The sequence below is a fragment of the Hyperoodon ampullatus genome (genome assembly GCF_949752795.1).
Source record: "Hyperoodon ampullatus genome assembly, chromosome: 4".
Lineage (NCBI taxonomy): Eukaryota > Metazoa > Chordata > Mammalia > Artiodactyla > Ziphiidae > Hyperoodon > Hyperoodon ampullatus.
The window spans coordinates 34,672,614-34,688,584 of NC_136917.1; the positions used below are offsets into that span (position 1 = coordinate 34,672,614).

General features: G+C 57.6%; 1 protein-coding gene across 1 annotated transcript in view; it reads right to left on the bottom strand.

Annotated features, from left to right (window-relative positions):
- Nucleotides 1-15,971, bottom strand: part of NFIX (nuclear factor I X) — a 67,823-nt gene that overhangs the window by 7,858 nt on the left and 43,994 nt on the right. The window contains 6 exon segments of the mRNA XM_079703415.1: nucleotides 5,068-5,243; nucleotides 7,210-7,332; nucleotides 10,317-10,453; nucleotides 11,618-11,738; nucleotides 12,113-12,187; nucleotides 12,540-12,602. Of these exon segments, the coding sequence (XP_079559541.1) occupies nucleotides 5,068-5,243; nucleotides 7,210-7,332; nucleotides 10,317-10,453; nucleotides 11,618-11,738; nucleotides 12,113-12,187; nucleotides 12,540-12,602 (695 nt within the window).

Below are 15,971 nucleotides of genomic sequence, written 5' to 3' on the forward strand. Positions count from 1 at the left end.
GGAAAATCCATTGCTGGCAGCTCTGGTTCCCACAAGGTTCTTTGAGTGGCTTTCCCTCAGAAGCTGGGGATGTCTGGTCACCAGATCCACTAATTGTCCTTTATTCCCTCTTGTGCCTTACACTTGAGTTTCCTCCTCCAGGCCCCATGTGTGGCCTTGTGTTCAATCAGCCTTTGGGCTTCAGGGGGTGTAGGAACCACAGGGAAGGGCAGAGGTCCCCAGCCTCTTGCAGACACAGCTTCCCTGGACTTCACACCTCCTGCTGCTCTGGGCAGTGCCCTCAATGACCACCTGCAGCCTGGGCTCAAGGGGGCCAGGCCATGGCTTTTCATCCTAAACTGGTCCCTCTCCTGTGGGTCAAACCTCTGCCCTCCCAGCCACCCAGGTTTAGGACCTTGGGAGGCTCCTATGCTCCTCCTCTGTTGGTGGGCAGACCCTGTGGGGCCCACCCCTAGACGTCTCCAGCTAGGTCGTCCTTCTCTCTCCTTACTGGTTTCACCCGGACTATGACAATGAGACTCCCAAGGGGCCTCCCCTCTGCCGACAGTGTGCTCATCAGCTCAGCACCCTTGGCACCTGGCTCTGTACTAGGCACTTCACTCAAGTTGTGTCCAATCCTCCAACCACCCTGTAAGGCAGTGGTTCTTGCTTCGGGGCAGTTCTGGGTATTGACAGTGTCTGGAGACATTCCGCTTAGCACAGCTTGGGGATGGGGGCTGAGGATGCTGCTCAACACTCTACAACACACAGGGCAGCCCCCAGGACAAAGGCTCATTGGTCCAAAGATTAACAGTGCTGTGGCTGAGAAATCTTGCTGCAAGGGAAGCTCTACTCTCCCCCTTTCACAACAGGAGATACTGAGGCTCTTCGTGATTAAGTGGTCTAGCCAAAGTCACCCGGCTGTAATTGGAAAGGCCTGAAATTCATAGTCATGTCTGTCTAACTCCTAGGAGCCTATGGATTCTTTCCAACAGACTCATTAACCCTCTTCCCAAACCCAAAGGAGTTCAGACTTCTCCGATGCCCTAAAACCTTCCACAGCTACGACCACATCTGACATAAAACATAATCTCCCCGGCCAGGCACGCAAGGCTGCCGTGATAGAGCCCAGATGGGATCTTCCACCACTCATGCCCCTACACTCCCTCCCCCTGAGTACTTCCCGTTGTAAACCTACTGGGGTTTCCAGAACACAGCCTAAGCAGTCGGGGCTGCACACTTGCTAACTGCAGAACCCTCTGTTCTAGAACACCCTTTCTCACACCGTTCAAGGCCTGCTCAGAAAACACCATCCCCAGCATGGGGACCGGCCAGATTTCCTGAATCACCATCCATCTCTCTCTCTCTTGTTCTTCCAGGACACTCTTGACCTCCACTGGAACCTCTGAAGCAGACTACCTCCAAGGCTCCCCAACAAGCAGGTGGAACGTCACCTCTGCGTGGCCCAAGCATGTAGCACTCAAGTCCCACTGACTGAGTTGAATCAACTAGTCCATCCTGCTGCACTTTAAAACCATAGAGCCCCATGGCTGAACCGCGCAGGCCATGCCCTTCTGAATTTCTGCTGTCCCACCCTCCATCCTTCACCTCTAATGACCAGTCACCTATAGGTCTGACACTGACCCTCCAAATGGTTCCCTTGACTTGATCTCTCCTGCCCACTTAGAGGCCCATGACAAAAGCAAGCAGTGGCTGCTTCTAGTGCTTATCAGTGTCCTGGGCTGAAGACCCTTTGGGCTGGGTGTCATTTTGGAAATGGACCTTTCAGTTCCAAGCAACAGCACGGGCCAGAGGGCAAGGGTTTCCAGCTCTGCAGGGTGGTTCTGACATACAAGTGGAAACTGCCTTCCCTCACTTCCACAGTCTATCTTGTTCCTATCTCATTCTTCCATCAGGGCAGGAAATGGAATGATCCCAACAGATTCACAGCCTCACTTCGTCTCTCCGGGCTGTCCTGAGCTTGGGCTCCAGGGGGGCTGGGACACGGGAGCTTTCCAGGCAGCCCGTGCTCCCATAGGGCAGCCTCTGCTTCCTCGGAGCCTGTCTCTCCCTAGGAGGATCTAAATCACTAATCCGATCCAATAAAGCAAATCCTAGCCCAATATGGCCAGACATTGAAACCTGTCGATTTACAACATTCAGTTTCTAGAAGCAAGTCCCAGCCAGGCTAGGATGTCTCAGCTCTGGTTGGGGTACAAGTTGAGGTTTTAAAAATCTCAAGGTCTTGTGACTTTGCAGTGCCTTAAGACCTTGTGAGTTAAGATCTTAGAAGGAACCTAGGGGCTGGGATAGCTCCTCACATTCATCTGACAGATGAAGATGCGGGCCTGGCCATTCTGGCACTGGTGGTCAAGGCTGAGCTAGTACCAGGCTTTCTGCCTCCCAGAGCCATACTCTCCCATCAGGCCCTGCAACTTCTCCATTGTGCTCACCTGGCGGTCTCTTCTCTATGACAGAAATACAGCTAACCGGGTATCCTCTTTCTGCCCTTTGCATGTCCTCCAAGTGGTGTCTCCATTTGACCTTGGCCTTTATCGATGTGGTTTCCTCAATCAGGGCCTTATGCTGAGGTCTAAGAGGTGCCTGGGAACCATTCTGCAAGTTGTCTGTAAAATTTTGTATGCATATATTTTTCTGCAAAGATGATCCATAACTTCAGGTTCTTAAGGAGATTAGGAATTTACTCCTCTAGTCTCTAGATCAGTGGTTCTAAAAGTGGGTCTGCTGACCAGAAGGAGCATCACCTGCGAACTTGGGGGGGAATGCAGATTCTCGGCCCCACACCAGAACTGCTGAATCAGAATTAGGTGAGGCCCAGCTACCTGTGTGTTAGTGAGGCCTCCAAGTGACTCTCATACATGCTAAGACTGAGAACTACTACTCTGGAGGTGGCCATGGAGCAAGCACAGCCCTGTACCGCCACCGTCTGCCACCAGGTCAGCTGCAGAGCCCAGGGCCTCTCTCTGGCTCGCCCCTCCTCCATCTCTAGCCTCCTCTCAGAAACTGGGCCCAATGGAGCAGACTCACTGCAGAATTCAAGCCCCACCCCCCAACTCTTGGGCACAACAGGCCACAAGAGGAAACCTACAGAGACTGCTCTCCAGCTGAACTAGACTCTCTGTTTAACCAGAGGGGCTGTTTGCTCCCCTGTCGGTGGCATTTTGTCTGCGGTATACTCCAAGCAAGCACCTGCCTTGAGAAGAGAACCGTCTAGGCCAAGTGAGCCCTTGATCTTTTTTAAATTTATTTTTTGGCCACGCCACACAGCTTGAGGGATCTTAGTTCCCCGACCAGGGACTGAACCGGGGCCCTCGGTCGTGAAAGCACGGAGTCCTAACCACTGGACCTCCAGGGAATTCCTGAGCCCTTGATCTTGAATGATCAAGTCAAGGGAGAGGCTCAAGACCTGGCCATCAGGATGCCCAGGGATGGACTGACCCACACTCTTGAGGGTCCTGTGGGTCCGCTTAGGTTCTTTGGGCTAAGTCAGTCCCCCAGGTGGCTCTCACTTTGATTCCAAACCCCAGCTGTGTCCTTAGGTGAGAAGCAGGCACGGAAGGGTTCCTGGCCTCTCTGATCCATATTCCAGACCCCAGGCCCCTTGGGGGCTGGAACACATGCTGGCAGCTCCCGTAGACTCTGCCAGCATCTCTGAAGGAAGCACGGAAGCTGTTGGAGTCGTGTCCACTTTTCCCTCCATGCCCCTAAAAGTGGACAGAGCTTGTCCAGAGAGGTGGGCAAAGCTCTGAGTGTGCTAAGGAGCTGCCGAGCCAGCAAAAGAAACCCTTGCAGGGCAAAGGGGAGAAAAAGATGAGAAAAGTGGAAGAGGAAGAAGAGCGGGAGGGAGGGAAGGAGACTGGCTTCTGTCCTAGACAGAGAGAGCAAGGAGGCCGAGCCATGGCCCTGCCCCAAATCAATACACCAGCACTGCGCAGGGCACCCTGAGGCAGCACCAGGCTGAGCCAAGGGCCGCTGCTCTCGCTGGGCTGCCTCTGGCATGGGCTTCCAAATGTCTTTCCCTACCAAGGCACTTTGAGTGTCCTCCCCATCTGATCTCTCACAGTGGGGTTCCAGGCTGGACCAACTGTGGGGAAAGGAGATGGGCCTTCTCATAGCACAGCATGCTGCTGGAGTTCCAGAACATTCCCAGAGGTCTAGAGACCACCATGCCCCAACCTGGAATGGTCTCCCAGGGACTAAACAAGGACCACTGTCCCACTGAAGGGTCACCTTTGGCCCACTGCCGTCTGGGATAATTCCTTTGCTGAGTGGCTCTGTGTTTCTGCTCGTCAGTGACCAGGCCCCAGGGCATGCTGATGGAGAAGGACAGTGGGGCCACAGAGCTCCATGGGGAGCCAGTCTCTCTCCCAGGCTGAGGAGCAGAAGACTTCACTCCAGAACCATGACTGACCTGAGAACCCCTTGTTAAGAGTCCTGCCAACAGGAGTCTCATAAAAGACCCTGTGGAACTAGGCCTGCCCTCTACTAAGGGCTTCTCACTGGGGGATGATGATGCCCCCAGGGCACACTGAAATCTGGAGACATTCATGATCAACACAGCTGGGGAGGGGGCGGTGTTGCTGGCGTAGAGTGGGTGGGGGCCAGGGACGCTGCTCAATACCCCACGGTGCACAGGACATCCCCACACAACAGAGAATGAAGAACCCCAAATGTCAATAGTGGGAAACTTTGGTCTAGAACCTACCAAATCCCTGCAGCCCTGAGGTTTAAGAGGGGTGTTAGGAGCTAAGGGGCCTGGGCCTGGGTTGGACAGATCATGGGTACACTCCTGCTAGAGGAAAAGACCACAAGGAGGGCAAAAAGCCCAAGCAAGGTGGGCCCAGCCACTGCCCCCTCATCTCTGCACCATGATGAACAGGCCCCGGCCTGATACCTGGACCCCTACTCCCAGACCCAGAAGATCGAGGTCTTCGGCGCTACCGGCTCTCTGCTGCTGCAGCCCCAGGTGGGCTCCCGGCTTTTGGGCCCTCTCCCTGTGAGCCCTGAGACAGACAGACAGACGCAAAGATGAGCTGTAGAGGGGCTCGTGGGGTCCTCTGGACTCACCTGTCCGGTGGCCTGGCCCGAGCCATCCGAGCACACAAACTGCACAAACTCCTTCAGCGAGTCCTGTCCATGGTGGTGGTGGTAGCGGATGGTCGGGTGCGTGAAGTATGGGCTCGACTGCTGGATGATGGATGTGGAGGGGAAGTGCAGCGCTGATGCTGTGGCCCGCGGGCTCCCTGCATGCACGTGGCAGGAAGAAAAGGGCAATGTCAGGGCCTAGGAGGCAGTGGGGTGGGGGGGCACTGAAGACAAGGAGAACTGCTGGTCAGAGCACTTTGGATCCAGAGAATGGGCAGGAGCGGGGCAGGGACCAGAGTGAGGAGGGCGAGGCACTGGCCGCTACTGTGAAAGTTAAGATGGCGCCAAATAACTCAGTAAATCAAGATAAATAACATTTTAATGCAATATTTTAAAAAGTCAAATTGGCAAACTGGGGCCCACAGACCAGCTGCTTATCTTTGTACATAAAGTTTGATTGGAACCAGGGCCAGAGTTAGGGGGAGGTAAGTGAGGGTCATGCAAGCACAAGGTCAGTCCTATCTTTTATTTAAAATATTGATATTTGCTCATCGTATATTTTTGCAGTAGTTTTAATTTTTAGAAATATTGCATTAAAATAAAATTTATCTTGGTGACTGAGATTTTAGGGGCTCCCTGACATTTTGCGCCGAGGTGAGTGCCTCACTCACCTCACCCTGGTCCAGGGCCTGGGTGGGAGCCTTGATGAGGAGACAGACAGTTCCGTGGGGCTCCAGATACACACACAGCCCTGTGCCAGTGCAAGAGGGGCCCCTGCAGTGCACACACACATCTCCTGCGTGCGGTGGGTGTGCACCTGGCTGCTGCTGCCCAGGCCACATTCTTCTGTGCTCAGCCCCATCGCTCATACACACGTCCCCGAACACACAACTCCCACCCTGGAGCAGGCCCCAGCTCTTCCCTGGCCAAGTCCTCCCCCTCCTGTCTGTTTCCAATCAGCTCCCTCTTGCTCTCAGTTTCATTAGGGGCCTGAAGAAACTTGGCTTCTCTCTGGAGTTCATAAAAGCTGAGTCGAGCAGGGCCTGCTGCCCTCCCGCTGCCTGTGCAGAGGGTCTGGGCTCCCCGCCCCCACCTTGCGGCCACCACGCCCTGCCCCGCTGCTGGCTGCCTCTGGGCTCCCAGCCAGGAGGCCCTGAGGAAGAAGCCAGGAGGGTAAACCTCAGTGTTCTCCGTGGAGGGCCCAGGAGACAGAGGGTGGACACAGGACACAGGGCAGTGCTCAGAAAAAATCCAGGCCTCTTTCTGCCAGACAGGTGCCAAGAGAGGGAAGAGGCAAGTGGCTGAGGACTCAGCTTCCATAGCTTCCTGCCTGATTCCATCCCCTCCAGAGCATGGAGGCATCCTCCCCTCAAGCACTCTCTCCGTGAGACTGAAGCAAGAGAGCTCCCAAGGCAGCAGGGCCAGCTCCTTTCCCTGAAGAGCAGCCCAGGTACCACCTTCCCCTCGGCCTAGCCCTTTCACTTCTGGAAAAGAGCAGGGAGGCCCCGAGAAGGGAGCCTGGGCTCCTAGGAGTACTGTTCTCAACCTGTGTTCACACCGACCTGGGCTGGTCCTGGGAAAACAGGCCCCGGGCTCTGTGAGGAGCTGAGAGAGAAGAGCTGAAAGGAGGGCGGAGGGAGAAGCCTGTGCTATCGCACCCACAGCTGGAGGGAGGACAGGAGAATGGCATAGGAATGGGCCTGAGGCTTCCGCAGTCAGGGGTAAGTGGGAGGAAGCCTCAGGACAGGCCTGTGCCACACTCACGAGCACACACGCATCCGATGCATGTACACAGCACCTGCACACGCACACAAGCAAACACACACACACACGTGCACACACAGTGCACAAGCATGCATCATGCACAGGGGGTGTGAGAAGCAAGTGGGAGAGTGCTGGGGAACAAGGTGAGGAGGCCCAAGGGCTGGCCTGGGTCTGGAGGAGGCGCTGCTGCTGCTGCGGAGGGAGGGCCCGTTCCCATGCCCACCCACTGCCATACCATGGCCCCTTCAGAGAGCTTGGGGCTGTCACTCAGGGTCGGCCCTGGCCCCTTTGCCTGGCCAGTTGCCCATCTGGGCTCCTCTGCCACCCCCACTGCCCCCCTCCGGGCCCTCCATTTCTCACCTGGTCTGACTCCAGCAAGCACAGGCAGCGGGTGGTGAGTGAAAGCCATGCGCGGGGAGCTGCCCTGAGAGGAGAGGGCACTGCAGAAGTCCAGCTTTCCTGACTTCTTTAGAGAAGCCGGGCCTGGGGGGAGGAATCAGCAACACAGGGCAGGTTTAGCTGGGCTGGGGAGGGAGCAGGGGAAGGTGGGAAGCCAGCAGCTCACTCCTTCTCTCCTCGGCCCCCTCCCGGCTGCCCCTTCCCCCACCAGGCTCCCTCCTGCCTCCTTTGCCTGACTGTGGCTCTGTTTCTCAGGCCGTGTGCAGACCATCCTGCCGTGGGTGCTGCTGACAGGAGAGGAAAATAAGGCCCTTCGGTGCACTGGGCAGGGAGTGAGCAAGGGGGCCCATCTTGCCCCCTGACAAGCAGATAAGGAGCTCAAGGGGAACAGAGTAAAAGGGGGGTGCAGGGCCAGAGGGCAGGGAAGGTGTGCAGGAGGAGCCCCAGAGAGCAGCTTCAGAGCGAGCTGGCCCAGGGACTTCCCTGGCGGTCCAGGGGTTTAGGACTCCCGTGTTTCCATGCAGGGTGGGGTGGGGGTGAGGGCGCAGTTCTGATCGCTGGTCAGGGAACTAAGCTCCTGTGCAGCGTGGGCCCTGGGCTCTGGGAGGTTCTGATGGGAAGAAACCAGAGCTCATTACGGGAAGGGAAAGCACAGCCATCGGCCCTTGGGAAGGACCACAGTGGAGAAACAGCATCTGACAAGAGAGCAGGGAGGAGGCTGAAGGGCCTGGGTGGGTGCTGGGGTTACAGCTAGACAGGAAAGGACTCCCTCAGTCAGGGGACCCGAAGGCCGGACTGTCAGAGCATGGGTAATTCCAGGGCTTTGCTCGGCTCTGGTACCAGAGATGGGGTGACATTCAGCCGGAGACAGGGACACAGAGAATACCCCATTTGACCTCCTCCTCTAAGAGCCTGATATTGCCAATCAAGGTCATCTCTGTGCCCAGTGGGCGTGACATCCAAGATGCTATACAAAGCAGGGCCCCCCAGGCCAGGTCCCCCAGGGGAGCTTGTCTCCTGTCCTCAGCTGAGCCTTGAGGCTGTGCCCAGGCTGGGAGGGATAAGGTGAAGTCGGGGCAGATATCCAGAGCTGCCATCATTGGGACACAAATGGAATCGGTTTGGGTGGGGTGTGTGTGTGCTGGGTGGCGGGGGGTTTGGGGGAAGGCTTCAGAACACAGAAATAAGAGCTGTCTTAACCACAGAGGGAAGAGGCGGGGAAAGGGTGAACTCCCAGCCGCCAGCAGAGGTGTTATCTGGCAGCAGCTGTGTGCCACCTGATAGCTGGCATGGTGGGGGAGCGCCTCCACCAGCTGTGCACAGCTGTCCCCATGGCCGCACAGCACCTCCCCAGCTGTTCCCAGTCCTGCAGCTGGGCTGCTTAATGGGTGATTTGTCCCAGAACAGGAAAACAGCACAGGGTTGGTGGGAGGAGGGGATGAGTGCACAGGAAAAGGGGGGAAGGCGAGGGAGCTGGGGGTGCTGCAGGAGGATGCTGGGGCCGTGCGTGGAAGGACGGCTGGAAGGAGCAGAGATAGCAGGCTAGACAGCAGGCAGCCAAGAAAGGAGAGAGAGGGAACTGTGGAGGGGAGGGTTCCTCGGGAACCAGGTCTGCGCAGAGGGACCTGGGGGCCCATGCCTCAGGAGCCAGCAGTAGACATGCCCCTCGAGGCACACCAGTCCTTTAGGAAACACTTCACTGAGGCCCTAGCTGGGGAGTCTTCAGGGCCTTCTCAACCCCTTCTTTCTGCACCTCCAGAGGTTCCCCCAGGGAAGCATCTGTGCTGTGCTGGCCCAGGGCCCCCCTGGCCACGACACCCCAGGAGGGGCACCCAGAGTCGTGCCGGAGCGCTGTCTGGCAGAGGAGAGCCTTGCTGATGGTCTAACCCTCTCCCTCAGCCCGAGGCCTGGAGGTGAGTCCTCTCTTCCTCCCAGGTTGCTGAGAGCAGAAGCCAGAGGTTGCATCTGGGGCAGCAGGAAAGCAGAAGCACCCCCTTGCCCTTTAGTCTTGCTTCTCCCCCAGCCCTGGCCCCTGCCCATCCACTTGGCCTTTCCCAGTAGGGGAACATCTGCAAAATACCAAGGCAAACACCATCAGGTCGACCCTCATCTTCCTGCGTCAGAGAACAAGGCCCCTGTCCCCAGGCCTGACCAACGCAGACACACCTCATGAGCATCCCGTACACAGAGGTCTGCACTACCTGGTCCCAAGACACCCATACTTTGAGGACACACACAGGCTGCACCAACAATGTGTCCGGCAGAAGCATCCTGCAGGCAGCCTCCTACACACCTGTGCAATACATACACACACACGGCCCCCCTCTGGACCGCCTGGGCTCTCCAGGTGTGCCCACACCTCCTGTCAAGACTGGAGGTGAAGGTGGGTGTATTCACCAGCAAGGGTGTGGTTAGAGAGGATTGGGAGGCCTGAAAACAGTTCTGCTCGCTCTTTACTAGGCTCTTCTCTCTGTGAAGGTGGGCCATTTAGACCAGTGGTCTTCAACTTAGGAAGGTCCTGTCCCCCGCCAGGGGACATTCATCAATGTCCAGACACATTTTCGGTCATCACACCTGGTGAGGGGGTTTGCTACTGGCATCTAGTGGGTGGAGGTCAGGGCTGCTGCTCAACACCCTACAGGGCACAAAACGGCCCCACTACAGAGAATACCGTGGCCCCAAATGTCAAGAGTGCCCAGTATGAGAAATGGCTTTAAACCATGAAGACCGTAGAACTGGGGCAGCCTCTCTAAAGGAATACCAAGAGAAGGAGGATGAGGAGGCTCTGAGGAGGAGGCCACGGCCCCCACTGCAGGGCCCCAGAGGCTCAGGGTCAGGGCCCCTGCTTTCCTTCTGCCACATCTGTGGGCTCTACTGCCCACTCAGGGACAACCCAGCTGCTCGCCTCTGCTCTCCTGGTCTGCCCTCCTCTGGAAGATCAGGAGGTGAAAAGACAGGCAGTGCCTCTAACAGCAGGAGGAACCGTGGGAGGTTTGCCAGGTGAACTGAGGGGGAAGAGGAGGCTCCATGCTGCCCTTGCTCCAGGTTGGGCCTTGTGGCGCCCATACCTGCATCCACATCGTTGGGCCACCCGCTGGACTGGCTGCTGCCAGCTGCTGGGGAGCGGCCTGTGCCAGGATAGAAGACGTCATCGACAGGGCTCTCCATCTCGCTGTCATCGATGGACTTGGGGCGCTTGGTGGTGCTGGGGAAGGAGGAAAGGGGTCAGGTGGGCCAAGGATGAGCTGAGGTGCTGGTACTCAGGCTGAGGAAGCCTGCACTGACAGTCTTCCGTGTGGGGAGTGGGTGCCCGCTGTCAGCAGCACTTCGGGGCACTCGCTGTGTGCCCACCCCCCAAGGCCAGACCTAGAGCCCCTTGGGCCCAGCCCACCCACTCCTCCTTGAGCCCCTTCTCAGTCCCAATACCATCCATCATCTATGGAGCTGCCCAAGTCAAAGAAGTGGGCAAAACCCTCAACTCCTTCCTCAGCCCCACCTCCTATTTCCCACCAGCTCCCATGCCTAGGGCAAGGCGTGTGAGGCACTGGCCAGGGACAAAAATGCCAGGGGGTGACACAAAACTCAAGTCATCATGATATTATGTTATTTTATATTAAAGTATGATTAAATATGAAAGCATCATAACATTTTAATGCAATATTCTAACATATCAAAATGAATGCCTAAACCTCACAATGAACCAAAATGTCCAATTTTTTTTTTAAAAAGGGACAGGATCCCACCTTGCCCTGCGTGACTGGCCCTGACCAGGGCCTACTATATCTACCTCCCAAATATCTCTCAACTCCATCCCTCCCTCTCAGGCCAATCCCCCATCTGACTCAGGCCCTCCTCCCCTCCGACCTGCTGGGATAGCCTCCAACTTCTTTTAGAAGTACTTTCTAGAACACATAGCCCCAGCATCTTCTACTTAAAACCCGTCAGTGGATTTTAAGCCCTAAACACCCTGCTCTGGCCTCTGAAGTCCTCCGTGGGATAGTCCCGCCAGCCCGCCCAGCCTCGGCCAGGTTGAAGGCTGCTCTCTCTACCTGGAGCATCCACCCCATGCCTGTACCAGACCCCTGGGCTCAAACGTCACATCCCCAAGAGAGAGGCCTTCTCCAATGCCCACAGGGAGCACCTTCTAGGCAAAGCCATGCCTTGTTTGAGTTTGTGTCCCCAAGGCCGAGTGCCTGTGTCAGCTCAGAGCAGGAATCTCAGGGGTCGGGGAGCATAGTGAGCCCCAGCTCTGGAGCCCATGCCCTCAACAAAGGATGATGTTCTGAAGCACCCAGGCCACAGTGGTACAGCTGCCCAAAGCTCCTGAGATGCCTGGGGGGCTGGGGGAAGGCCGGGGTGCGGGGCTCACCTGGTGGAAGGAGGGGAGGTGATGGACCGCCGCCCCAGGGTCACCTGGTTTATATTGTAGTAGCTGGGACTCTCCAGGTCTGCCAGCGAGAAGTTGGGCCCTGATGCTGTCGCAACAGGAGCTGGGAAGAAGGGAGAGTGTGATGAGGTTTGGGAAGTGTGGGCGCCTGTTTTGTTGCCATGAGCAGCTCCCCAGAAGCCCCAGGGTGAGTTCACTGTGAAGGCTCCTGAGGAAACCTCCTCCTGGCTGGAGGTTGCTGGGAAGAGTCCTCGGTTATGACTTTTTTCCTCCAAAGCAATGGAGGTTAGAGGTGGGGCTCTCTGGATGCCTCCATTCCACCCAGCCCCATGCCAGTGAGGCCGAGAGTGTCCCAGGAAACCTGTCTGCCCCCGCCCCAACCAAGACCCCATCAGTGGGGGGCTACGTGGGGTCCAAGTCCCACCGCTTCACCCCCATCCCTGCTGACTCAGCCCTGGCCCAGAAGGAAGGACTCACTCTGTGATACTCTCACCAGCTCCGTCACGTTCCAGACCCCGGAAGTCACAAAACAGTCCTGGAAACTTAAGTGCCCTGAGGAGGGAAAAGGGCAAGTGAGTGAGTGGAGGCAAGGCCAGGAAGGGATGTCTGCCTGTTTCCCCAAAGCTCTCCCCACCCTCAACTTGCTCCATCCCATGCCCCATGTCCCAGCCCCAGACTGGCCCTCAGGGGTCTCAGATCTCCCTGGGAGTTAGGGTGTGCTACCGATGAGTGCCCTCCCCCTCTGAATAGCAGCCCAAGTTCAGTCAAGGGACAGCTGAGTGAAGGGGAATGGCAGGGGCAGGCCTGCCCTGGCCGGGGAGAGCAGAGAAGGGTGTGGGGAGGACGTGGTGGGCACAGCAGGCCAGGGAGGCTGGGTATAGGCAAGGGGGCAGGGGGCACTGACCGTTGGGCAGTGGTTTGATGTCCGCATCTCCTTGCTGGTTTGAACTATCTGATTGTCCGGATTCTGCAGGAGACACAAAGGGTGGGGATGGGTCAAAACCAAAGTGCTCCACAAACACCAGGCAAGCAGCTGCCCCTCCAGCCTTATCAACACCTTCACTCTCCTTCCCTCCCTGAGCAGCCCAAGGAGACCAGGGAGAGAAGGAACTGCTACTACTGTGGTGGGGCTATCCTGGGTTCTGCAGGGTGTTTGGCAGCATCTCTAGCCTCCACCCCCCACTAGATGCCAGTAGCACCCCAGTTGTGACAACCAAAAAACCGGTCTCCGAGCACTGCCTGATGTGCCCTGGGGGCAAGTTGCCCACGAGTGAACGCACTGGCTGAGAGTCAGGGCAAGGAGGCGCCCAGGAGAGAAGCCAGTGACTGTCTCTTTGCACAGCTGGGATGGACCCAAGGGCCCCCCATTCTCTACCCAGCTCAAGCTCCAGAGGAGCAGCCCCTTCCCTCCCTTCATTAATTAGAGCCGTTCCTGTCTGCCCACGCCACCCCCACCTCACCTTTATGCTTACGGGCAGTGCCTGGCAACACGGGGCGGGGTGGGGGGAGGTTTGCCTTGACGCTGTCGCCTGCTCTGTGCCAGCCTGTCTGGGCTGTCTCATGCCCCAGTGCCACAGCTGCTCGGAGGGAGCCCCGAGACAAGGGCCCATTGTGCGGTGGGAGCTCACAGAGGGCTGGGGGCAGGGTGGAGTGTGTGTGTGAATATTTTGCTGAGCTTGGGAAAGCCCCCCGCCCCTGCCCCCCAGGTCCTCAAAGCTTTGTGTGCCAGGGGCACAACGGGGACCTCCAGAATGCTTGCCTGGGCACGACAGCTGGTGAGAGGGTGGCAGAGGGGGGCCAGGGCAGGTTGTGGGGCAGGGGAAAGGCAGGCATTGGGTAAAGAATCAGCTTCTCATAGGGGGACCACATGGGGTGGCCTCAGAAAACCGGGCCCTGGTACTGGCCGGGGCTTTGCCCAACTCTTCGGAGTAACCCAGCCTCCACCACCCTTGCCCAGCACCTCTCAATCAGCCGGCTCACCAGGGTGTCCATCCTACACTGGCCTCACAGTTGAGCTGCTCACGTTGGGGAGTGACCAGCAAGGAGGTTCCTGAAGAGTGACATGGGCCCAAGAGATAGAAGTGGGGGGACCCTGCAGCCACTTGGGAAGGAAGGAAGAGCCTTGGGTGCTGGGGCTGGTGGGCAGAATAGTAGCCTTTTCAGAGTCCAGGACCTACTGCGGCTCGACCAAGTTCCTAGCCTCCTGCCTCACTGGGGCCGGTGGGAAAAAAACAGGCTGCCCCCAGTATGGTTTCAGGCTCCACTTTCCCCATCCTTTATCTTGTTTCACTTTTCTTTTTTTTTTTTTCTTTTTTGGTACGCGGGCCTCTCACTGTTGTGGCCTCTCCTGTCGCGCAGCACAGGCTCCGTACGCGCAGGCTCAGCGGCCATGGCTCACGGGCCCAGCCGCTCCACGGCATGTGGGATCTTCCCGGACCGGGGCACGAACCTGTGTCCCCTGCATCGGCAGGCGGACTCTCAACCACTGCACCACCAGGGAAGCCCACTTTTTTTTTTTTTTTAATTCTAAAAAAAAAAAAAAAGTAATAAATCTAGTCACAAATCAAGAAAATGGAGCTTTATAAGTGCTAACAGGGCCCCTTACCCCCTTGTGTTTGGGGTGTGTCCTTCCACACCTCCCTTTGCACTCACCCCTGTGGTGTGTTTAGGGATGGCGAATCCCACCCCAGGCCACTTCTTTGCTAGTGGCACTCTGCTCTGGAGAGAGCCCACAGGACTTCCTTCCACGCTCCTGGGAGGGCAACCTCTCTGTGGATGTGAGTTTTCTTGTTGTTCTCTCACCTCAGCTCATTCCTGACCCTCTGGGTCTGATTCAAGCCCCAGCCGGTCCAGGAGGGAGCAGGAAAGGGGCTGAGGCAGTAGGCAGCCCACCTTAGGACCTCCTTGGACCAGGGCCCTGAGCCTGATGTCTCTCAGGCCCGTCCTTTCCCAGATTCATACCTCAGGAAGAGCACAGCTGCAGCACCTGCATGTAGAGCCCAGCGAGGGGCACACAGTCAAGGCTTTGCTGCCGAGGGGTCCCTGCTACTGACCCCACCTGTCCCAGGACCAACTCAGTCCCCACAGAGCCCTCCAGGCCAGTGACAGCGGAGTAGGAGGAAATGGAGGAGGCTACTCAACGAGACTGGTCCCAGCTCTTCCAAAATGGCCAGGTGGAGACAGAAAGCCGCACGCATGCGCACACCCAGCCCAGGGACAGAAAGACGAGAGAACCCGACAAAGAGATGGAGGTGGGCCAGCGACAGAGGCAGAGACAAATGGGGCTCCAGGAGAGCGCGACAGACAGGAAATCCTTCTAAACCAGGACACTGCCCTGAAACATTACTGCTGCTATTACTATTATCTCCACGTAAGGGAGAAAGCAGGAGTGAGGATCCAGCGCAGGCAAGGCCCGCTGCCACGCGCCTCCAGGCGCTGCTCCGGGCGCTGCTGGCAGCCATTTTAGCCCTTGGCAGCCATCTTACGGCTGGCGGCCCCAGCCAGCATCCCCGCAATGCCACCACCGCCGGCCCCCGGCACGCTCAGCTCAGCTCCAGGACAAAAGGCAGAGACACTAGAAATCTGGACCCGGGCTCAGAGGCAGAAGAGCCAGCCCTGCGGCAGGGGCAGCTGTGGCCAGGGCCCCACCATCCTGCTCAGGCAGCACCCCCTTCACCCTCCTGGCCAATGCCAAGTGGAATGGACAGGGAGGGCCGAGGCTAGGGCCCACTCAATGTGGCTGAGGCCCCCACGGGCCATCCCCAGGCCCAGGGCCCTCAAACAGTTTACCAAGAAACCCCTGCCCCGACTAGGTGACAAGGGGTCCTCAGGACAGTAAGGGGCATGATGGGGCCAGGCCCTTGTCCACCCAGTTAGCTTGGGGGCACACCTTGGGCGGACAGGGGAAGGGGGCTGGCAGGGGCCCAGTCAGTGGCTTCAGGGCCCAGAGAGGCCACTAGGACTGTGGTGGGCAGGCTCCTGGGGAGGGCAAGGAGATGCCCTCCCTACCCAGAGGTGGGAGCCAGCCTGGCCAGCTTTCTTAAATGATGCGCCCTTTGGGGAGTTGTGCCCTCAGGTCAGGGCCTGCTCTGGACAGCCCGTGGGGATCAGGAGCTGCACCCCAGGCTGGCACATCAGGGAGCATGACACCCCAGTGCCTGACTCCTTTCCCTGTCTGGGCTCCCTAGGGAAGGGAGGGGATAACCCCAGGCCTTGGGACAGAAAAAGGCAGGCCCCTTTATGACACCCCTCCCCAGGCCCCGCCTCATGGCTGCTTGGCTTTTATCTAGCAGAATGGGGCTTATCAGAGCCACCAGCTGAACAAACACACAAATCC